The 24,791-nt window shown below is 42.0% G+C and overlaps 1 protein-coding gene across 2 annotated transcripts in view; it reads right to left on the reverse strand.

Moving 5' to 3' along the window:
• The window catches only part of LOC110986872 (sushi domain-containing protein 2-like), a 42,321-nt gene that overhangs the window by 3,037 nt on the left and 14,493 nt on the right, over nt 1-24,791 (reverse strand). The window contains exons 10-17 of one of the 2 annotated variants that reach the window (XM_087131579.1): nt 21,963-22,113; nt 21,391-21,528; nt 20,827-21,006; nt 20,435-20,698; nt 19,811-20,059; nt 3,997-4,170; nt 3,239-3,412; nt 373-591 (exon numbers count right to left, since the gene is read on the reverse strand). In XM_087131579.1, the coding sequence (XP_086987705.1) occupies nt 373-591; nt 3,239-3,412; nt 3,997-4,170; nt 19,811-20,059; nt 20,435-20,698; nt 20,827-21,006; nt 21,391-21,528; nt 21,963-22,113 (1,549 nt within the window). The remainder of the gene's footprint in view (nt 1-372; nt 592-3,238; nt 3,413-3,996; nt 4,171-19,810; nt 20,060-20,434; nt 20,699-20,826; nt 21,007-21,390; nt 21,529-21,962; nt 22,114-24,791) is intronic. The other variant, XM_087131580.1, reaches the window with a different exon arrangement.

Here is a 24,791-nt window from a genome sequence, read left to right on the forward strand (position 1 = left end):
AGTTACTCTAGTTATCTCCTCAAATTTCTACCGCTGTTTTAATATCTGAAGAGAGAAAAAAAGCAGTTTGCTACACGTCCCCCTAAACATAAACGTCTGGGTGATGTTAATTTTGTGTCTTTATTTTACTCTGATTAAGGACATAATTCAGTTTTACGATGATTGTGTAATGATGATGAATGATGGTAGAAGAATGGCGCATCTCCTTTGTTCTGTTCATCTTCATCTCTTTTCCTCTGATTCAAGGGAATCAAAGTAAGGGAATTAGTCAAGCTAATTGTTCATTGATCATTTTATACGGTGAAAAGGATCTATGGTCTTTGTTCTTTCACTTGTTAATGGACTTTCAACGGTAATAGAAAAGATCCCCACCTGATGTGTTTGCAGGAGTGGTCGGTTCATTGGAGATGTCATGATCAGCGAGACAATTTGGGACTTCCCCGGTCCACGTCCCATTCTCGTGGCACACGAGTTTGTCTTGTCCATGCAGGGTGTATCCTTCATTACAAGTGAAACTAGCTACTCCGCCAACATGGCTATGGGACACATTCTTCTTGCCGTTAGTCGGTTCCATAATTGAGTCGCAGGTCACTGTATGTTTGGTGACAACATTAATCAAGCTGTAAGTCAGAGGTTTTGATGTACATGTTTGTATGAAGCCTTTTTAACTATTGTAGTGTTTACAATAAATATGTAATAAAAAATCAGAGGCTACATTCGTGAAATCTAATTACTAATGAAATTACTAGTAAAATCACTACAAATGTGAAAACCACTTGTGAAAAGGATGAAATATCAGCTATTTCAATGACGGTTCGAAAAGACTTGTACTATCACTTCTCTTTTGGAGTGATTTTCACCATTGTGGAGTCGTATTCACTCTTTTGGAGAGTGAGTTTTCATTCATTTGCATTTTATAAGAGTAGTAGCCAACCAGGCTTCATTGGCATACTAAAATGCTTAGTAGCCAATTATGTAGAGGAGACACGATGAAAAAGTGAAGATTCTTTTATTGGAATGGACTCCGAGCCTATTCTAATCGAAGAATATCCACTCTAATGCTTTGAGATGAATTCCATCATTTGTCCAGCGTTGCTATATACATGATTGTACGTACTATATCTCTATGTACATGTAAGCTTTACTCCTGGCCTGAGCCGTTAATTGGGTAACTTAACCACCGTAAGAAACAGTTTCTTTCGGAAAATTCATGCACTTAGCATCTCAAATGGGAAGTAATCTATTCTTTAAAATCATATTACATTAACATATAAATTTAAAATGTAAATATAAATTAAAAACTTAAAATGGAAGGATTGTATGCCAAAAAAAGTGCAATTAAAAGAGTGTTTCACTTTAATTGAAGATCTGTAATCACAACAGAAACTATAACAGAAAATATAAAAATCCGAACACGGAGAAAATCAACCCTTAGAACGTCTCAAATGATGTATTTGACTATTAAAGGCGTTTCTTGCTCCCTTTGACGTAATTAAATTGTGACGTAAATGTAACAACTGCTTTTTTGTGTCTATCAAGTCAAGTTTGATCTGTCAGTTTTAAAGAATGTACAGGAAACTTTAGACTTTTTAAAGAATTCTTCAGAATAATTTACACTCTTCAGAATAGGGTGACGTCACAAGAACGGTTTAAGAAGATCGCAACAAACTTGTAATTCATAAAACCTTACGAATTGTAAGACCTTGCTAACTAATTACAAACAGCACTAGAATTTAGGTGCACACGCAACTATACAAAATTTAGCGCTTCTTGCTGGATAGGCACGTGTGGAATGTGGTGACAACAGAGACGTCACTGTGACTGACGTCATACGCTAATATATGTCTATAACTTCCATCATTAGCAAAAAGGAAGGAAAAAGATAACTAAGGCCTATATCTGGTATACTGTATTAATGTAAATGAATCAACAATCACTGCTATACAGAAAACGTAAGGAGGGCAAACTAATCTCAAGAAGAGAATCGCTTAGTAGCAGACAAGTTGATGATGTGTGAATTCTCTCTTTTTGTATACAAATGGCCTGAGTATACGGCCAGGTGATTATATGAAGTTAATAAAGATGTGACTCTGGTGGTGCAAAGAACAACTATTGGAGCGGAATGCACACATACCAATCTTCACTGTGCTCGGAGGCCACGTGGAAGTGCGAGAAATACAGTATACAATTCTTGTTGGGTATGTCATACTTTACAGGCGCGTGTTCTTTGAAACTGGTTTGGTAGCGTTGCCCCCTACGTAACAGAAGATTCCACGTCGCCGAACTACATTTTTAAATATTTATAATACAAATCACCATAAACTGGACAGTCTACGGACAACCTCTTTATTTGCCACTATATTTGCGGTGGACCTTGGCAGCTCCAGGCATTTTTTCGGCAGATGCGAGTTATTAAATTAGTAAGCTAATACTTGTAAAATACCTTACTAGCAAACACTAAGTACAATGTTGCAAACACAAGAAAAAGGAAGATCCATGGGCAGCTACTCTCAGCCAACAACACCGTACAAGATATCTTTAGGCTGCGGCGATCATTGTTAAACATTAGATTGTCAAAATTAAAATCAGAGTCCCCGATGCACAATGGTGAGTGCAGTTCCTTTCGTTTTAGAAAGCCCACAAATTGTAAGTGACTCGGACTCATAACAAGGAGACGTTGCAATAAAATGCTGGTCTCGTAATCCAAGTTTCTGTGCCTCGGAGTCTAGACCGAACGTCATTGAACAAATAAAAGTTGTCAGACGGAAAGTCATTCAATCAGTCTCCACTGTCTTATAGGTCCCCAATTTCTCAGCATATTGGTCAGCGAAAGGCTAGTTCTAAAGGCAGACAGAGGTCACAGAATTCACACCCGAGCTAAAAATGATTTAGCAGTGTGCCTCAGTGTAATTACTATGACGGTAGGTTTGTAGAGAATACGGGCGGTTCATATTAGTGCGCTTCCAAGACTTTGCAACGTGTTGACAAATCACAGTGCTCGAAATCTGTCGACCCAGTGCGCGTTTAGAAAGGGTCGACAGATTTCGCACACTGTAAACTCTTGGAAGTGAACTGTTGTGAATCGCCAGTATAACCATTGCGTAAATTACTGTCGGGCATGAAAATTGAATTGTTTTGAATAAAAGTATTCCACAAATTAAAATACTGCGTCCATTTATGAATGAGGAACGGATGGCTTACATTCGAAGTTTTCTTTCATAAGAAATAGGGTTCAAACCTGGAACACAGAGGGGTATCTCCGCGCTCCACGTGCCGTTCTCAAGACACTGTAGCTCTCTTTCTCCTTCCAAGTCGTAGCCTTTTTCACACGTGAAGCTAGCAACTCCGCCAACATTGTTACCAGACACGACCATTCTGCCGTTCGCTGGTTCGGTAACGGAGTCGCAGGTCACTGTTTTCAATTTTCAAACAAAGCTAATTAGCATAGAAACGATCGAAATTTTTAAATTTTAAACTTTAAGGAACAAAGTTATGGGTTATAAATATTTTGCATCGATCACACTGTACTGATTAGTTTCATTTCCATCAATTTGATTCATATACGTGTGTTTTTATAAGAGTTAACGACAAATTTCATGTCAAATCAGTTTGTCAAATAGCTGTTCGCCGTTTTTGCTTCGAGCGGCAATTTAACTTCTAACCCAGCAGCATGGCCAAGGGAGAGCAGAGTGACATAATTCGGCTGGCTGGAGAATTTAACAAAAACAAAACGGGACGGTCAGACACAAAAATGGAATGGCCTAACGACTGTGAGTTCAAAACTAGGACGAGGGGATTACGACTTATGAATGGTAAAAGAGGATGGTGAAAATAAGTGTTCAAAGCTTCAAATACTTTACTGCAAAACAATTATTCCAAACACAACTTTTATTTTGCCAGTTCCTAGCCAACATTCTTAAAATATCTAAGCAGGAAGAAGTTTTGATTTTCAAACGGATAATTTAACTAAAACCCTCTCTGGGCGCCTTTACAAACCTAGAACACAGGTCGGCACTTCCCCGCTCCATGTGCCGTTCTCCTCACACATAAGTTCACTTTTTCCTTGCAAGGTGTATCCATCGTTACAAATGAAGCTGGCCACTCCTCCAACACTGCTGCGGGATACTTCCTTCGTGCAGTTAGGAGGTATGCCAAGACTGCCACAAATCACTGTTGGTGGTATTGAAACCAATATTCCATGAAACTTGATCGAATTAATGGTGCGGAAGAAAATTATGTGTTTGGCAATACTTGGAAAGTTTGAAGCATAGCCATGAGGCGTGCGTGTCGAGTTACTGGGTTTAAGGGAGGAAATATGTATTTTTTTCCTCGAAAAAAGATCCCCCCCGAAAAACATGGGAACTTTCTAAAAGGTCCGCAGTCACTCAAGCTGAAGATTATTTTTTGTTCTTCTGGTCAATTATAATTTTACATAAATTTATCTTAGTGGTTTTTAATAGTACTGTGTAATGTTAACATGAGCGTAGACATGTGATCTCCAGGTCGCTATGCATAAACATATTGGAGATATGAACATATAGCAGATGTCAATCACTTATTCTAATGAATCTGACGTCAGAAGCGAAGATTTCTTATGAACCTTAGAGGGCGTTTTACCATTATGTTTTGCTTGGACGTTTTAATTATCGATACATTTCGCGAAGTTCGTCGAAGAATTCCACCGACTTTTGACACGCCAATGTAGTGAGTACATGTTTTGGGTTACTTGCAACATCAGCTCATGTGTTGTACAGATTAAGGTGTGTAAAGAGATAGATAACAGTATTCATTTTGGGGCACGATAAACTGCGCGCTACGAGTATAAAAATTTGGCCTGTCGGACCACTGAGTAGTCATTTCCTACCGCCATGGTCGGACCATGCAGTCAGTTCCCGGCACATGTGCACGTATTAGTGTACTGAGGATTTTGTGTTGAGTTTGGATATTTAATGTTGAAGTATGAACCTAAAGATATGAATTTGGAAGACAGCTTTGACATTTTGTGCGATGTGGTTGTGCTGAAGAGTAGTTTAGGGCAGGCTTTAAACACATTTTCTGACTCGGGAGAGAGCACTCATTTTGACTCAAGGCTTTGTTTCGCATTTCAAACCACCCAGCAGGATATATAATTTTTAATGAGGATTCTTTAAGCCAATTCACAGGTTGATGCATATTTTAACACAATGGATAGATGCTATTGTATGTGATATACCGTACTGTTGATTGCAGATTGAACAAGTTACCATGCACACATACACGCACACATAACGGCACTGTTAGACTTATTTTCAGTTACAACTCGTCATTAAAGTGGTATGATACAAGGGCAAATTACAGCAATGCAGGCCCCGATCTTTACCGCGGCCACCGCGTGGCCAATAGCCGCGTGCCCTTCGAAGTTAGCCGTAATGCCCTTCAAAAAAACTCACGTGACCTTCCCTTTGCAGCCGGCTGTATGTGTAATGACAGTGTACCATTAAAGCCAATGCATGCAGGCAATTCCGAATTGGGGCGAGTTCAACCTTTTGGGCTGCGTTCAAGCGAGCTACTCGTGCTAACCCGAGTACTACTCCGAGCGCACGAACGGCAGGAGTACCGTCTTCGGGTCAGCGAGAATATATTCCCCATCACAGAGGAGTATACTCCTGACCAGAGTGTATTGCGCGTGCATCCACACTCGGGTTAATGGGAGTAACCGCTAAATGAAACGCTAAAATGATGCTTTCTTACGGGAGGGCTCAATTAAAGCGCCAGAAGCTTGAAAACCTGTTTTCCAGAAAAAGTAGGGATCAAGTATTTATAAACTTGTAAACTCCGGCAAAGTCGGCACTCCGTCTTGACTGGAAAAAATAATGACTTCAAAATGCTGACATGTGCTGCTTGCCGACTTACGTGGCGTGCTGCCTTAATACCGTCCATATAATTCATTGCACCAGTTTAATTGCTTTGATCTGCCCTGGTTGTCAATTCAGGTAAGTTTGTCCTCGATTGTGATCATCGCTCCGCCCGTACTGAGGACGACCCGTACATGCCGTTTGTACTGACATAATGCTAGGACGCACAGCACACATATCATGCACCGGCACGGCGCGGGTGAACGCGGGATCTTGGGGGCCGGCCGCAAGTAAAACTTCGTTCAATAGGGGACCCCAAAAAGGGACAGAGCGCATGCGCGTGCTCTAGAGGGGGGAGGTACTGGTATTGATGCGAATATTGGGCAAACCCCTTTGCGGTCGAGCTCGCGCAATGTAAATGTACAGTACATGTAGGCCTACTCCACGTATCGACAACGAAGCTCAGGAAATCGATTGTTTAACAGCCCACCCTATACCGAGGATTATTTTTGTGGTTTTGTGGAAAAGGAACCGAGAGAACATGCCGATTTGAACGAAACAACGGCTTATAAAGGCCCACTTAAAATTATCCATGGAAATGCATCAACACACGATCGGTACTTTTATCAAAAGGCCGACTTACGAGTTGCATGATGCCGACTTGACCGGAATTTTCTGTAACCATTTAGCAAACAGTAAACATTTTAAAAGGATCCCCATTTCATTTAAATAAAAGGATTAACACTATTTATTATATTTTAAACTTAATTTAAGGGGGTTAGGAATCCTTAAATTCTAATGGGAAAGGGATACAAAATCTAAGCAAGCATTAAATCAGAGGCTGGATTCGGAAGGAAAAAATGGTAAGATGACGAGTACCACTGCCAGTAGAAGACGTAAGATCGAAGCATTGGCGAGAGTTCTGCTCCAGCTCCTGATTGCTCTTCCACGGTAATTTAGTTTAGTGCCCTTTACCATCATTTTTTAAAATTTCCTGCTCCATGTCATCCATGTTACCTCGGTTGTACGTTTTACAACCTTCTACCTCTATTTACAAGCCCTTGTTGGAGCACAATCCGTAAGTCTACCTTCTCCATTTTCCTTTATGTTATAATCTCTCAATGGCTTAATGGCAGTCCGATTTATGATTTATTTCTGGTATAGCCCTCTTGATGTCACGCTCATCTCCGCAACTCACATGCATAGTATTTTGTATAGAAGTATAATGGCACACAAGTTCTTTCCAGTGCCTGTATTGTTTTTACTATAGGCTCTGTTTTTGGGAGCTGTCAGTTCGTAATTATCTTGCCTTCATCGACTCTCATGGGTTGATCTTCATTATAAGAAGGCAGGTTCCTCAAAATATGGACCATTAGATAATTTTCAACTTTGGGTGAACAGAAGTAAATTAATTCCCAATGTCTGATGTAATGAGGAAAGTCACAGCTGATATCTGAAACAATGACGACCGTGTCCGTCTTTCAACTCCATTTGATTTGTACACATTATGCCAAATTATCCCCAAATAATCATTTTTACAAATCTGAAGGTGCTAATTTGTATTTTACATGATCAAAGTCACTCTTAGGGGTTTCGAAAAATGACATCCAGAGTTGCATTTTGGTCCATTATATGAAGAACATGCCAGTAGTATGTTATGGATCACTGCCTTGTTCATGTAGTTGGACATGTACGCATTTTACTAGTATATTTAAGTGGAGATTTTTAGTACATGTATGTCCTGTTTTCTTATGCATTTTGATAACCGTGCATGGTAGATTTTTATCTACATGAATCTGTTTTGTATTCTATGGGGTCTCATAGTGATATTCCTCGCACGTTGTATTTTACCCTTTAATTCGTACATTCTTTCTACATGTACATGTACCTGTAGTTACGTGTCCTTTTGCTTTGACCTACATGAACATGCATGTACTTCAGCTAGAATAGACTTGTCCTAGTCCTTAGACTTTCTGCATTTCCTACATCTTGCTTTGTATTGTTATGTTACACAGTGATTTTATTCCTTGTGACTCAAAACATTCTATATCTTTTTGTTCACAGTTTTACATCGTTGCCCATTAAATGGCTCCAGTCAAGGGGCCCACTTGGAAAGGTGTTTAGGCCTCTGCATATCTGTGTATGCTTATCACAGTGAGGGCAGAAGAGGGAGGAAGGCTGTACTGCAAGCTGAAGTTAAATTACTGAGAGAACAGCAAGAAATTGAGCTGTAGGGGTTAAAGCTGCGGTAAAGAAAAGCCGAGCTGCAGCTGAAGGCTAAGATTAAAAGTGTTGATGCTGAGCAGAGGGTGTACGCCCAATACGAAGACGACTTATCCTGTAACACCCTTAACTGCCCCGTTGATGATCATCGGGAACACTCCCACAGACAGGATTTGTCCTACCTTAAGGGTCCTCCAAAAGGAGAGGAACCAGCTACAAAACAAAGATACAAGTATCCTATGACTACAGCATCAGCAGAGCCTGTAGAAACACTGCAGTTGCCAAAAGTGGAAATCATGGTGTATCAAGGTGACCCCCTGAGATTCTGGGAGTTTTAGTGAGCGTTTGAAGTCAATGTCGACAGGAGGAAGATCAACGATGCAGTTAAGCTGACTAGGCTTCTGCATTATTGCAAGGGCGATGCAAGCAAGGCAATACACAGGCTTGATCACTGATGGAGCCAGTGCAGGGGTATGCTCAAGCTAAGACCCTACTCCGTGAGAGATTTAGAAGTAAATACAAAACTGCCGATGCATGGATGAAAGGTCACAAAGGGTACTCCTGTGTCACCCGATGATGGAAAGTCCTTGAGAGCATTTGCCGATGACAGTACTTTTTTTGCGTTACAGATGGCTGTGCAAAGTCAGAGAGATAGAAAAAAGGTTAATAGGCCGCCCAGCATTGAAGACCAGGTGGCCTATGTGGAGGACGCTGCGGAGGAAGAGAATAACCCGATTTACGGAACAGCAACCTGGAAGAAAAATCGAGACACAACTCAAGCAGACAAGATGAGACAGAAGAGCCCTTGTTTGCAGCAACCTCTACACAACAAGAGAAAATGAGCAAGGAATGTTCACTGTGTAAAGGAAACCACAATTTATTTGTCGGTCAACAATTTAAGGGAATGGCACCTCAGGACAGAAGATTTATCCAGGAGCAGACTGACTGGTGCAGATGGCAAAGGTCAACACCAAGCCAATCACACTTTTAAGGCCAATTCATGAGCTTTGTGTTACGGAGTTAGTAGGTAATGAGAGGGCGGAGTAATCACAGAAAGCTGTGATGCATGCCTATATGCATCAGCAATTTATTGAAGTCCTAACGTTCACCATGAGTGCGCCGACAGATCAGAGGAGAGTATCCTAATATCTTTAATGAGTTTGAAAGCACATGTACATTTGTCTATTTTGTGCCTGGAGGCATGATTTGAGGTGTGAGCCAAGAGACGTCCCGTGTTTTACAGAAACTCTTCTCAGGCACTCAGAATTGGATACAGCACACGCAGGACAGTGAGGGAGAACGTTCTAGACTAGGACATTTCACCAGTCTACACAACTGGACATTTGCTTTAGAGTGCACTATTATCAGAAACATTTGCGAGGATGCACGTGAAATTTTGAAGTTGTCCAGTGTACACTTTTAACCTTGTTAAGATCTGATGATAATTTGCATTTGAGGTAAAATTCAGCTATATTTGAATTCATTGACATTTCCAGTGTGCCCACGCAAAATTTGTGAAAAATCTGACTGAAGATTTTAATACTAACAGCATTTTTATGCAGGAACCTGACTATCCCAATTTGTGTTTTTGTCTCGAAAATCATGATTATCAGTGTTCTTATTACCGAAAATGGGTCACCTGGGAGACATTCCCATAGGAACGTGCACAAGATTTTTCAAACTTTACCGTCCCATAATTTAATATTCCCTTATCCGATTTTATTCAAACTTTGCATATTTTCCTTTCAGACCCTAATCTATCATCTCTCAAAATGTGGACTGTAAAAATTTTCCTCCTTTTGGTAGTTGGAGCATTAGGAAGACATTGAAATGTCTCCCTTATGACCGATGTCTCCCAAATTTACCACAAAATGTCTCCCAAGTGACCTATTTGGAAATATTCTTGAAATTGCCTGTGTTTCGTTGTGTTGTTGATCACTATATAGTATCACTATATAGTACATGTAGGGCTGATGTCGGTAAAATGACAGATATTACAGACAAAGGAAGGACACAAATACAGTGTGATAACATGATGCAGACTAAGGTCATGATCAGATTAAAGAGACCTCATGAACGACTGCCCTAACAAAACCAAAGAGGTTGCTATCGTAACACCCTTTCTTTAGAAAGATTAGTTTCTACATGTATGAGCAACAACATTATACATGTGCATGTAGATTAATACAACAGTGGTTCAACAACACTTAACTAACATGGCCAAAATTGTTTACGGGTTTCACGAGTTAAAGAAATTCACTCATACAGTATAACAAACGAAAAGTGTCCTCATATAGTTGTGTTGATAGTGCACTATGAGTTCATGTAACATAGTCTGAGATATCCTGGTGGTCTGCGTTCCCTGTTACTGTGTCTGATTGTCGTAGCAGGTTTTGCGGATAGTGTTTCCTGATTGAGACTGTTGGAAGTCGAATCTGAGGACGTCGTTGAGTTTTCCTCTATTCGTGAGCTGTAGCTCGGGAAATTTAGCTCACTTTGCGGCGTGAAGTGCTCGTTGCTCTTCTGTTCTTTCTGATGTGCTTTCTGTTCCATCTGTATTCTCGTTCTGACTTTGTACGATCTGATGTTTTCTTGGGTTTAAATCTGTCCTTTTCCCCCTTCGTTTGTCTGTGCTCTGTGCTCGTGGTTTCATGCGGGTCGCAGTTTTTGCGCAACTGCCGATAAGCTTAGCTCTGTGGTCACTGACGCCCCCCAAAAAACAGACTTGCGACACAAATTCGCCTGTCAGCGTGGGATGTTGACTCCGTTTAATCTGTGATATAAATCAATCAATGTAACTTATCAAAACAAGGTTTCTAACATAACATTCTGAAATATCCGTGTGTTATACTAAGTCATGTGTAATCACACTTATCAACTTTAGTACTAGAAAGATTAACTCACGACTCTGCCGAGATTATAGGCTATCACCAGCAGCAGAACTGCAGCTCCAAAGCAGTCACTTAACAACATTAATTTAGGCTTACATCGTTGAGACCTTCTGGTGCAATATCCAACGATGAGAAAACAAAATGTCGAGCCTGATTCACATCTCAGGAGTTGTGGTTAAAACCGCGTGTGTAAACCCACACGCGTGTATACATTATACATGTACATACTGCATGATGCACTTACAGTGACCTAGATAAGTATACATTCTGGACGCGCAGTTGTGAACGGGTGCCTCGATAGGCAACGGCTACAGATGAAAAAATCATGCACCCAAGGTCAAAGATAAACCTAATTCAGTTTGGCAGTGTGCGCCTGCATAACATCCCGGCCCCTTAAATGGCCCTCCATCTTAGGTACATTTACAACTTCCAATGAGTAATCGGGCGCCTGTGTTATTAACAGCACTACAGACTTTAACTTGAAACATCAAACAACTAAACAGCAGCTTTACTTTAATCCAAATCTAAGAACGTTCCAAAAGGTCCCAGTTGCAGTCTTGACCTCTGCACTCCGAACCAAACCATCGCTTCCAGGGAAGACTTTGCTGATCCTAGCCAAAGGCCCGTGGTTTCGCGGTGACTGATCGCCAACTACTAGCACTAGATCACTTTCTTTGAGGTTCACCTTCCTTTCAACCCAACGCTGTCTTCTCTGAAGATTTGGTAAGTACTCTGCAACCCAGCGTTTCCAAAATCTTTCAGCTAGCAGTTGTACATGCTTCCATCTTTTTCGAAAGTGCTCAGTTTCAGGTAAGCCTCGTAGTGGCAGAGGATGGCCTGATCTCAGCCTCAGGAGATGGTTTGTGGTTAAGGCCTCAAGATCGTCGGGATCATCTGATACTGGAGTGATCGGTCGTCGTTCACGATCGACTCTACCTCGCACAATAGGGTCATTAGTTTCTCATTGTCAAGGATCTGGTTCTGGAGAAGTGCAGACAAAACCTTTCTGACAGTTCTTATCTGGCGTTCCCACGATCCGCCCATGTGAGATGCCGCGGGTGGGTTGAAGTGCCATTCAGTGCGCTTGGCGAGGAGAACACCTTGTACCTTGTCATCTTTTTGAAGCTTGACGATGTTTTCCCTCAGTTCTTTATTACCTGCGATGAATTTTGTGCCGTTGTCGTAGTACATATGCTCACGTACTCCTCTTCCGGCAGCAAATCTCATGAGAACATTTAAGAAAGCGTCTGTCTCCAAGGAATCCAGCAAGGTGGATGGCTCTGGTGGCCAAGCAGACAAATAAGAAGCCGTACCTCTTTTTCCTACAGCGGCCTCGTTTGACCAAGAAAAGGCCAAAACAATCCACCCCTACATGCAAGAAGGGTAGTAAGCCAGGGTTTACCATGGCTTCTGGAAGATTGGCCATGCACTGAACCTCTGGCTGAGCATGCATCTTCTTGCAAAGCATACATTCCTTCAGGACCCGGTTTATTTAAGGAAGCGATTTCGGAATCCAGTATTTCCTCCTGACAACAGACAGAACATGATCCCTTCCGCCTTGACCAGCCAGCAACTCATGAAAATGGCGAATCACCAGGAGGGAGACATGATGATTTTTGGGCAGAATGGAGGGGAACTTGCGGTCTTCTTCAATAGGAGCAAGTCGTAGGGGTGCACCCTGGTAATTAGGCCAGAAATATGTCCGCCGAGCTCATTAATAAAAGTTATACACTCAAAATATTCTATATTAGAGAGTCCTGAGAGCCATGAAATTGAGGAATTGGAGAAATATGGCACTGAACCCCTGGCCCGGACTCTGGGCTTCAAATTCTGAGTAATTTGGATGCAGTTGGGTCCGAAAATGGCACTACTTGGCCATTTTGCAGAGGGATGGTTTTTCAAAATGGCTACTTTTCTGGGCAGGGACATTTTCTTCATTTTAGGGGTGGTCTGCTTCTGGTGAAAATTTCTCAAAAATTCATTGGTCAACCCCCCGAAAATTGAAAGGAAAATGAAAGAGGACATGTGGAACATCATTTTTCTGTGCAGCCTGAACACCTGTGAGAGTTGTGAGTATTTTTAAAATATTTGTGAAGTATGGGGATTTATCACTGCTGTCTATAGGAATTTATTTGTAGTGGTGCACCCGTAGCCTACCGCCTACCCTCAGAATACCATCATCGTCTAGATAAGGTCTCAGATTGTAAATGGCACTCTGTCTTCTCACAGCTGTACAGCCCTTCTGCAAATCCTTGATTTCTTGAGGGAAACTCGTATGTTGGACATGCTTCAGGATAGCCAGCTCAGCTGCCTTGAGCTCCCGAACCGTCAGCCGGAATGGGTCGCAAACTGGCTTGCCATTTGTCAACCAATTCTTGAAACGGAGGGTCCATGCCATGGCCTTACGAAGACTGAGCCAGCAGGAATACCTATGCATAAGCTCATCAATTGAATTGGCATTCTTGGCAGCACCAGCTTGAGAGGTTGTCGCCCGTTTCACTTCTCGATCCTTGTCAAGTAGATTTGTCACTTCTGGTTCCATGGGCTATTGACTTTCGCTTTGCCAAAGAAATCTAGGTCTATTTCTCCATTTATCTGACGACAACAGGCAGTCTGCATCGAGCCCCCTGAAAGCGTCGTCGGCCGAATTGAGATCCGTGCTTACGTAACGTCATTGCTCAGGTGATGATGCCTCATGGATTGTTGTCACTCGATCGGCCGAGGTGTGGAAATGCTTCGTTTGGTTCCTGATATACTGCAGGACAAGCATAATGTTTGTCCAGAATGTGGATTTACCAATATCCTGATCAATCTCTTTCCTGTGCATGACGCCCTGCTGAGCAGCAAGCACAGCCGCAGACAGCTCAAGGCTTTGGATAGTCATTGCCTTCAGAGGTGCTAGACGCGACTTACCCATAACAAAACTGCAGTGGACCTTGCCAGTCGAACTGACAAAGCGGGCAGAGAACACTCATCCATACACATCCTTGGATGCATCCGAGAAGTGATGCAGCTCACATTCTTGCTCACATTCAAGTCCATCGGAACAAAGTGTCTGTCTTTCTGAAACTTGGATAGTCGTTCGAGGCCGCCTTGCCACTTTATCAATGATCTCGGGTTGCACTTTCCAGGGGCTCATCCCAACCATTTTGGCGATCCTGCATTCTCTCTGGAAGAGTAACTTTGCTCGAAGGATATAGGGGCACAAGAACCCGAGTGGATCGTAGACCGAGCACATGATGCTTAGCAGACCTCGCCGAGTATGACTTCTGAGCTTTTGAACGCAAACAGATTCCCAGGGTGTAATCTTCAGCATTCCGGTGGATTCCAAGAGCTCGGTCTGCCGGTAGTGATTCTCGGTCCAGGTCTACGCCTCTAAGAGTCTTTGATCTCTCCTGCTGAAGAATGGCTTCCAGAACCTTTCTGGAGTTGCTTCACCACTTTGTCAAGCGGAGCCCTCCACATGCCAGCAATTTTGTCAGTTGCTCAAATGTTTTGATTGCTTCTTCCTCCGACATGACCCTCTGCAAGCAATCATCGACATAGAAGTTCCTCTTCACAGTCTCGTCAACGTCAAACTTATCACCATAGTCGACAGCCGTCCTTTGAAGGGCAAAGTTGGCACAGCTCGGGCTCCAAACCCCACCGAATGGATGAACGGTCATTCGGTAGATCTCTGGTAGCTGAGATACATCACCACCTGGCCACCAAAGGAACCTAAGTACGTCCCTACGCCTCTAAACAACACCAACCTGGTGAAACATCTGCTTGATGTCTGACATCAAGGCAACCTGACCTTCTCGAAATCGCAAGAACTCCTATGAGTCTATTCATCAAGTCCTGCCCCTGTAGAGCAGTGTCCTTTAAGGACCGACCTTAGCACTTGGCAGCGCAGTCAAAGACCGCATAAAGCTTTTCTGGCTTTGACGGATTAAGAACTTAGTGGTGTGGAAGGTGCCACATTCCTCGTGGAGATGCATTCTACATGTCGCCAATGACCCTTTGTGCATAGCCTCTTTCCAAAAGATACCTCCATGGTGTAACAGTCATGCAAGCTCGGATCCTTGGTCAAACGCTTCTTGAGGGATGCAAGTCGCTTCTCTGCCAAACTTCTGTCATCCGGCAATCCAGGGTCATCTGCCTTGAAGGGAATGTCGTACACTGGATCATTTGCCTCCTTTGCAGCTTTATTGAGGAACTCAATCAGCTTGCTTATAATCAGATATTGACCTGTATCCTCAAGCATACTACTGGCTTTTGAGCGCAACTTGGATTGAAGGGCCTGTGGCATCCTCTTTGCTATGTCTCCAAGGCTTCTCTTAGTATTGATCTCCTCCAGCTTTCCCATCGTTCCAAGAGCAAGAGTGCAGCTTCTTAAGTCATAAGCCAAACCTTGGATTGCCTTTTTGTCACCAGGGGCAACACGAGGGCCTTCTGTACGTGAGCTTCTGGACCCAAGGTTCAGAAATCTTGTAGTCATTTCCAAACCTATCCCCAAGGAGCTCTCTAGCCTTCATTTAGCCTGCCTTTGGCTCCATAACCACACAGCGGATAACTGCCAAGGCATCACCTGTACAGGAATGGAATAGGCGATTGAGCTTCACGCCATCATCGACACTGGTGTTCCCCACTGTAGCATCAAAGCTGCGGATAAACACCCAATACTGGAATGGATCTCACAAAGAGGGCTTTGTGGGCTGAGCTGATAGTGCTGACTGCACAGTCTGCTGCGGTGACTGCACGGCCTGCTGTACTGACTGTAGAGGCTGTCGTGCTGAGTGCTCTGGCTCTTGTGCTGGCTGCAATGGCTCTTGTGCTGGCTGCACTGGCTCTTGTACTGGCTGCACTGACTGTTCCGAATCAGAATGCGGGGACTCGTCTCGAGCGTCATTTAGCCACTGTCCCACCTTCTCCTTGGTTGTTGGTTGTTCTCCTTGATCGAGTCGCAATGAAAGAGAGACTGCAGTGATAAACAGCTGTCAGAGTCATTAAACTGTTGGAGTTTCTGCGCGACTGTCGATAAACCTAGCTCTGTGGTCACTGACGCCCCAAAAATAGCAGTTAGACTTGCGACACAAATTCGCCTGTCACTATGGGATGTTGACTCCGTTTAATCTGTGATATAAATCAATCAATACAATTTATCAAAACAAGGTTTTGAAATATCCGTGTGTTACACAAAGTCATGTATACAATATGCAACATAAATTGACCCAGCATTACAAAGCACATCGTTAAAAAACCGCCTACACTTTGACAGAAAATTACTAGCACTAGAAAGATTAACTCACGACTCTGCCGAGACTATAGGCTATCGCCAGCAGCAGAACTGCAGCTCCAAAGCAGTCACTTAACATTAATTTAGGCTTACATCGTTGAGACTTTCTGCTGCAATATCCAACGATGAGAAAACAAAATGTCGAGCCTGATTCACATCTCAGGAGTTGTGGTTAAAACCGCTTGTGTAAACCCACACGCGTGTATACATTATACATGTACAGACTGCGTGATGCACTCACAGTGACCTAGATAAGTATACATTTTGGACGCGCAGTTGTGAACGGGTGCCTCGATAGGCAACGCCTACAGATGAAAAATGAATGAAAGTTCATCCCTCACTTTTAAGTATGCGTGTGCAGCCAAGGGTATTTGCTGTTTATTGTCTGGCCGCCCATTGAGGATGCAGTGTATGACCGTTTGCAGGCTGTGACCCTCAGTTGTAGCTTACTTGATTAGCTCATGGGTTTTGCGAGTAATCGAGAGCATGTTGATCATTTGAACACTCCCGACTTCTTCCTCAATGGCTGAACGATTAGAGTTCTTAAGATATGCTCGTGAGAGAGTGTCAGCGAGATGCATGTCTTTTCCCGGTTTGTAGCGGATGTCAACAGTGTATCTCTGCAATCTGAGAAGTAATTGCTGAAGACATTTTGGAGCATTAGCGAGTGGTTTGCGCGATATGGAGACCAATGATTTATGGTCAGTCCACAGTACTATCTGTCGATCATAAACATACTCGTGATTGCGTTCCAGTCCAAAGGCTTGCGCGAGGAATTCTTTCTCAACCGGAGAATGGCGGGTTTCGGCTGGCGTCAGTACTCTGCTTGCATACATGATTGGTATGCCATTCTGGAAAAAGACAAACCTTAGTCCTCTTTCCGAAGCATCTCCTTGGCCCTCTGTGAGTACTTTGAGGTCAAAGTATGTGAGCACTGGTGCTGCTATCAGGCGTTGTTTCAGGTATGAAACGCCTGAAATTGTTCCTCAGTCCAACACCACTGAACATCCTTATGTGTTAGTCGTCTGAGTGGCTCGCTGATGCCAGAGACATCTGGTAGGAATTTGGCAACATGTTTTATCATTCCCACCAATCTCTGCACTCCTTCCAAATCTGTTGGCTGTTCCATGTGGATAATGCCCTCGACCTTGTTAGAATCTGGCTGAAGTCCTGAGCCTTTCTGTCAGTGTCAGATGGATGTCACCTCATCAAACTTGTATTCAAACTTTGCTTTATTCAGTTTGATGTTCATTTGTTTGCGGCGATCAAGAAACTGTGTCATGTTTCTGTCATAATCCATGATAGCTTCATCAACTGTGCTACTTTGGGCTGTGATCAATATGTCATCAGCGATAGTGTGAATGCCTGAAAGACCTTCGAAGCACTGATCTAATCTCATCTGGAAGAGTTCAGGAGAGGTCGAGAGTCCGAATGGTAGTCGATACCACCGGCATCTGTGTTTGGAAGGTTGTCAAATGAGATGATTCCTCATCCAACTCACATTGCTGGAATCCTTCTTTGCAGTCTGCTTTGCTGAAAATCTTGACCGTTTCCAGTTTTGGAAGAACATCATCAATAACTGGCAAGGGACAGTGCTCCCGTTTAAGAGCTGCTTTCAAGTGCTGTTAGTCTACACAGACACCAAGTTTTCCACTTGGTTTGAATACATTTATCAACTAGAAACCTAGTACTTTTCCCAGAGATCAAGGATCACACTGAACTTTTCCTTGTCATCATCACTCTTATAGGGAAGACCATTAGGCCCTATGGATAGGGCATTGCTACGAAGTGTAGTGATAAAATGGGTTGTACGCCGTGTATCAGTCTCCTTTATCAAATCCAGAAATAATCTCGTAGCTGTCCCAAACTTGTTCAATTTTTCCCAACTTGATTTCAGGATATCTATTTGCAAATTTAATGGCCCTGATAGTGGCGCTTTAGACCAAGAGTGAGGTCCCATTATCCTGATAAGATAAACTATTGATAAGTGTCAGTTCAACTTGTCAATATACAGCAAACTTCAATGTTAGAGTTGAGTAGTTAAGAAACTTCAAAATGATACTCATTTCATAGCATAGCATTTCTTTAGTATCAACAGTGTATTAAAACTAACAAGGCTTAATACAGTGTAACTGAAATAACTTCACACCGTTGTAGTGACAATGTACAGTGACAAGGTATGGAATTACATTTGGCTAAAGACAGTAGGAACGCACAGCAATGGAGCGTGCACTCAACATTGCGAACGAAAGTTCTGACAGTTACTGTGAAAGTACCTGTAGTTGACGGAAGACAGCCCCAATGATAGTGCGTTCAGTTCATAGACGATTGCAGTTGCACGTAAAACAGGTACCATGCGTACATGAGTCCATGCAGAACGCGTTGAGATCACGTGGTCGGGTCGGTGACAACAAAGTGCTGCTGTTCGAGGTCAGCGATTGTTCTTGAACACGCCTGGTAAAGTGGGTCAGCAAACCGTGGATTGCGTGGAAGTCCGCTTAAATTCTGACACCATGTTTCGGTATCTTGTTAATCACTATATAGGCAGGCTGATGTCGGCAAAATATCACAGACAAAGGAAGGTCACAACTACAGTATGATTACATGATGCAGATTTAGGTCATGTTCAAATTAAAGCGACCTCATGAATGAATGAATGACTGCCCTAACAAAACTAAAGAGGGCGCTATCGTAACAGCTTGTTCTTCAGTTATATGAAAAATGATTGTGAACCTTGTACATGTACATGTTTGTATTTGCTGAAAAGTGTACATCTTGCAGAGAATGTCAGTGCATACATGTCCACAAATGTCTAACAGTTAGATCTTGTAAGCAAGGTGTGTTGATTTGACCATTGTTTTTCGGTGTAACTAAACAATATGTAGAGTGCAACACTTTATATTGATGTCAGATAAAAGTTAACGCTGATCTTAAAGTGACATTTTCTTCCCTTTCAAGGAACAAGTTAGAATTGTTTAAATGTTAGTATGTTTGAAATGATTAAATGTTACGGTGTATTATGCCCGTTTAAGGGGCTGGGCTGTAGCGGATGTCTACCAGTCACATTGGATATTGGCCATAAATTTAGAGACTGGGTATAGAGATTGGACACTGGACAACCATTGGTTTGTACAGCCAGTGTCTCAGTTTCTTCGACATTCGAAATTCACAAAGGTTTGTACAGCGAAACTCCTGTTTTGAGAGATTGGACATTCCTATAGGTTAAGCTAATGTCAAATATTTTCTTGACAGTGAACACTGGATATGAGACATTCAGTTAGGCTTCTACAGCGATCACCTCGGTTTTGAGAGATTAGACATGCCATATAAACGAATGTCTCAAGTTTTTTCCCCAGACACTGAAAATTCAAATAGGTTTCTATACCTCAAATTCTTCGGTTTTGAGAAATTGAAAATTCGAATAAACTTCTACTGCGAATATCTCGGTTTTTAGAGATTGTACATTCCCAGACGTCTGTACGGCGAATGTGTAGTTTAGTTTCTTACTTTCTTGAATGTCTCAATTTTTCCTTACAATATCTTTGGTTTTGAGAGAATGAAAACTCATCTTGTTTGAAATTTACCAATGGCCGCACTTTCAACTGCAATGCCGAAGTTCTCAACCACTTCTTTCGTTGCCATGGCGATGTTTTCGTTTCCAGTCACGATGAAGTCAAAGGCGCATTGAGTGTCGTTGCCGCACAAATTCAAAACTCTGTTGTCAATGGGATCACTCATTGACCAAAAGAATGGTACAAATGCCTCGTTGCTGTAATCCGAAGGACTCTTCCCTGCAGGGTATCTGAACAGGGAATTCTCTGGTTTGATTTGCCCTGTGGATGAATAAACCGGGAAGCAAGGATTTCGTAAATTCAGGGACACACATTGAAAAGGTTTTAGCAGACAATTCAGCAATTAAATGACTTATTGTATCTGTCACTTGACTGCAGCGCCATAACACAAGAAGGCTTTCCTCAAATTAATCGTTCTTCAAAAATGTTAACATACGACTCATTTGTTATACTAGGCAGAGTGCAAAGTGGGAACCAAATTGACGAACGGTAAGTGCTTTTCCAGCAAAGTCGTCTTAAAGAATTATGTTGGATACGTTTAAATTAACTGTCATTATCCAATTTTTTGAATAATAATTTCTAAGTTTTAATACCTTTTGCGTAGTTGGAAATGTTACTTTGTATGGTAAATCTTACATTGTTGACCAAATTCGTAATGTATTTCTTGCACCGTCGCATCGGTCGAAAGAACTGTTCCGTCGGGTCTCTCGAAGTCGTCGTTTTCCTCTCCATTCCAATTACCGTACAGTCCTCTAGTTCGCCCCTTCAGTTCTTCTCGCAAAGCAGTCATTACATTTAGCAGCCCAGCCGTAGTTGAAACAATAAACGATGCCCCACACTCAAACTTCACTTGAACGGCTTTTACTGTGTCATTTGCTTTTTTGAAGATAACGATCACACCTACGATTTTGTAGAAGAAAATGATAACAACACTTTTGTGCGTCGAGTGGACTGGAAGACTCCTTAAAACATTATATAATTTTAAGGAGTCCCAAAAGACAGGGACTAAAATATCAGATCATATTTACCTTGAAGGTCAACCTGCCTTATCTGTGTCTCGTCGATGTGTAGCATCAACCAAGTACTGTCACTTCTCATGTTGCGGTACCACACATCAATACCCCGCCTCTCGCTGACCTCAACATGAATCTGGTCAGACCTACCGGATTCGATAGCCGCTAACGCTGTTATAACGGTTGCAGCACCTCCTGTGAAATCAGGTTCAAAATACCGCCGAGGTATTGGTATGATATGGGTAAAGGTATGATATCTTAAAGAAAGAGTACTCTTATCGTAACCACTTACAGAAATATGTTGTTTTGTGGATCTCTTTTTAACTGAGGAAAGGAACGGTGCGCAGATGCATGAAGAACCCCCCCCCCAAATGTGTAGATCTCTAAAACGTGTATGATTGAAAGAAAAACAGATGTGTAATTAGTTCATAAGGAGAGTAGAGGAGTTGTATGTGGAAACCATCTCTTTTCGCCACTGGCAGGGATGATCTAAGGGACAATGCGAAAAATCAAAGGCCTTTATTAACATGACTTATAAGCTCAAAACAATTTTTTAAGAGTAAGCAAAGACAAACCTACCGGACTGCAAAACTGTCATCCGTGCCTGAAAAACGAACGAACCATTGCAGGCTTCCAACATGGTGTATTCACCAACCCCATTAAAAGTGTATTTTTTGCCATCAAGTGTGGTCAAATGGGGATCACCGGTGCTAATAGCTGTAAATGGTGAGACAATAGGAATTTTTCCGGTAATAGTAAAGAAATGTCATAGGGTTGGAAATGTGGGACCGGGGCATCAGGCAACGAAAAACCGACGTCATGTATTTGAAATCTAGACTGTGTGAAACGTAACTTGCAAGGCCTAACCCTGCAAAGAACAATAAGCATGTAAGGTTGGCAGTTATAATGTGAGTGTAAATTTTATTTAACCAACAACTCAGCATCTGCAGGCTCCAACCAAAGTCTGCTAGCTGGGCCGTATTCTGGAAAACGCGGTACCAGTTCCTCTCCTCTTGGTACAGAGGACGACCAGACACAAGGAATCACTGTTTTCCTCAAGCTTCTCATTAGATTCTCAGTAGATTTTATTAAAGAACTCCACGAATGTATAAATTAAGTACACATGGGGAAATAATGGCATTTGGGCTTACCCATTACAGGTGCCCTGTAATTCTCGCAGGTCTGTGAAGGTCGAACAGATACGTATGCATCACACATCGTCTGGTTGGAAAACAGACAGCAGTGCTCCCTCGGCAATAGGTCTGACATCCAATGAGAAAGGAGTGGAACATGGCCTGCAGTCTTGAATATTTGGGCAATATCAGAAAATTAAGTACAAAAATATCAGGAATTCTATATTCAGTTGAGTTCAAAGGGAGAAATGCTTTGGATCGAGTTTTCTTAGAGGGATTTTTGAATCAGAAAATTTCATACCGATCTTCCCTGGTTTAGGTGGAAGAATACTGAAAGAAATAATATCAAGTTGTTGTGTTTGGGGTTGTAAGACAAGACGAAGTGCAGATTCCAAAGAGAAAGGGATCTGGTTCTTCAGATTTCCCAAATACAGAAAGCAGCGAATGGAATGGGTACAGTACATGTATATTGATCATTAGTACGTGTTTACAAATGCACAAGTTGGCTCCAAGAACAGTAACGATGTAATTCATACTACTTAATATGATGGAAGGGGCCATACTAAGAAACAGCAATCCCGTGCGCACATGAAAAGCCACGATTATAAAGTCTTTTTATGGAGCACTAAAAATCCCACTTGGATTAGAAACTAATAGCAAAAACGATTTTATGGGATTTTTCGAAGAAAAGCTTAAAGCCAGAAACGTAAGAGAAAACAATCATTAAAGTTGCACTCGTGTAGCTTTTCAATGGTCCGCTCACACCTCTTCCCGCCAAGGCCATTTGTGCGCATGCGTGCATAATTATGAATTTATTAGTGAAAAGGTCTATCGTACCACCTGTGCACAGTGCACGTGTGTGCACCGTGACTGCGATCCGATCACTTGAAGTTTTATTCTGTGAATGCTTCATATGCTGAGAATAGAATATAATTAAGCTTGAACAATAACTTTGTTGGTTACATTTTGGATAGTTGCAAAATGTGTACTGTTCCTAGAACCCTTGAAGTGGACTAGCCTTTATTAATTTTGGTATCATAAAGTTGTATTTTTTCCCATTTTTTATCTAAAAACCAGTCCAAAGTCAATTTCCATCTCTGTTCAATTCAACTCAGTCATCCTTGAAACGTGGTGTCCTCACCAGTTTCTGAATAGTGTATATGTACTGTAGTTTGGTTTAATTCGTGTTTAGATCAAGTTTAATTCCTGTGTAGAAAATGAAATCCAATTGTGGCACTCGCAGAAGAAAGATTTTTAACAATTGGGAATACTGGATAATCCAGTTTTGAAGAGGACACCAGATAGGTCTATGTATTTTTAACCCGATCCTTGACAGCAGCTTAAATGAATGGTAAGATGCACAACTAAATAAAACAGGAAACGCTTCGTTTATGCGAATGGTTTTGGAGCGGGATGAAGTCTGTTTGTACGTGTCCTTTATTGTAGCATATTCACAATTATTACGGAAACCCCGACCAGATTTTCAGTTGCTGCCACTGCGGCCAGACCTGCGGATCCCGCATCGGTCTCATGAGCGTGCTTGCTGTCAACTTGGACCACAACCGGACCTTCATGATCATCTTCGTTCGCGAAGCCATAGGCAAAGCCAAGCCAAGAAACACGGTGCATGCACACACATCATTATACCGTTCATACTGCACTGCAACCGAATAAAACATTACTTAAGTATAATAGTACAGGCCAAGAAATGAACAACCGAATTTTCAGCTTTTCATGAATGACATTTTCTGGCGTGATCGGATCGCGGTCACGGTGCACACACGCACACTGTGCTCAGGCGGTATGGTGGGTCATTGGAGTTCGGTTGAGCAGTAGGCCTTGTGCATTTTAACTCACCCACCTACGGAAAAAATCGCATCCGCATAGGGCAGACTTAGCACGCGCGTCCAAATGACCTCTTCTTTCAGCCTGCGCTGTTAGAAACCGAACTTGCTCATAATAACTGTACATTTCAATATCTAAAAAAAGGACTGAAAGAGAGCTCTTGAATGACGTTTCCCTTTAACAGAGGCCTCTCCTGATGCTTGTATTTAAATGAAAAGAGCAAGTCCATGAGGATCAGTTTTTATTATGTGGAAATGTAAAGAATTTTACCGCCAATATTTGGGCCTACAAAAGAGTGATGAAAACTTAGAGCAAACAGAGGAATAACGTTAAATTCATCGTTTTCGTGTGAGATGGAGGCTCTTTTAAATAGAGCCTGAAAGTTGACCCCTAATGGCGCGCTTCCGGAACCCTCGGATAGGAAACACAACGTGCAAAGATTTTAGAATTTGAAATATTTTTTGTTCAGTTACTTCTTTAAAAATCCAATTCAGAAAAGGGGCTTTGGGAAATATTTGGGAGTATATCAATTTAAAGAATCTGAAAAATCACCTGACCTAAAAGAGAAATATCCTGCCCAAAATTGACCCATCACTTCCGAAAATCTAAAGTATACGAAGAACAGTGCAATAAGGCTGTCTCGTTCGCAGATGAACATGTACGGTTTGAAATTTTATGGTAGTCTGTCGGTAAAAGCCGAAATAAAAAAACAGATCAAAATATTTTACACAGTCTTATAATTTATAAGTAATAAACTTAAAGCAACATTCTACTTCAATTACGAAAGATTCTAATCTTTTATCTAACCTTTGCTGACAACAACTGCGTGATGCCAACCCAACGGAAGCTAGAACCCATCGACTGCAAGTAGGTAAATCTTTGCAACGTTGTACAATCTCGTTTTCACGTACGAGCAGTGAAAACAAACGTGTGTGAACATGGAGACCTAGGCACAATATCGCCGGAAGTGAAAGGTCGTTAAGAAAATTTGTTTTTACCCAT

The sequence above is a fragment of the Acanthaster planci genome, unplaced genomic scaffold (genome assembly GCF_054643075.1).
Source record: "Acanthaster planci isolate LZ-2023a unplaced genomic scaffold, COTS_SCS Contig2, whole genome shotgun sequence".
Classification (NCBI taxonomy): domain Eukaryota; kingdom Metazoa; phylum Echinodermata; class Asteroidea; order Valvatida; family Acanthasteridae; genus Acanthaster; species Acanthaster planci.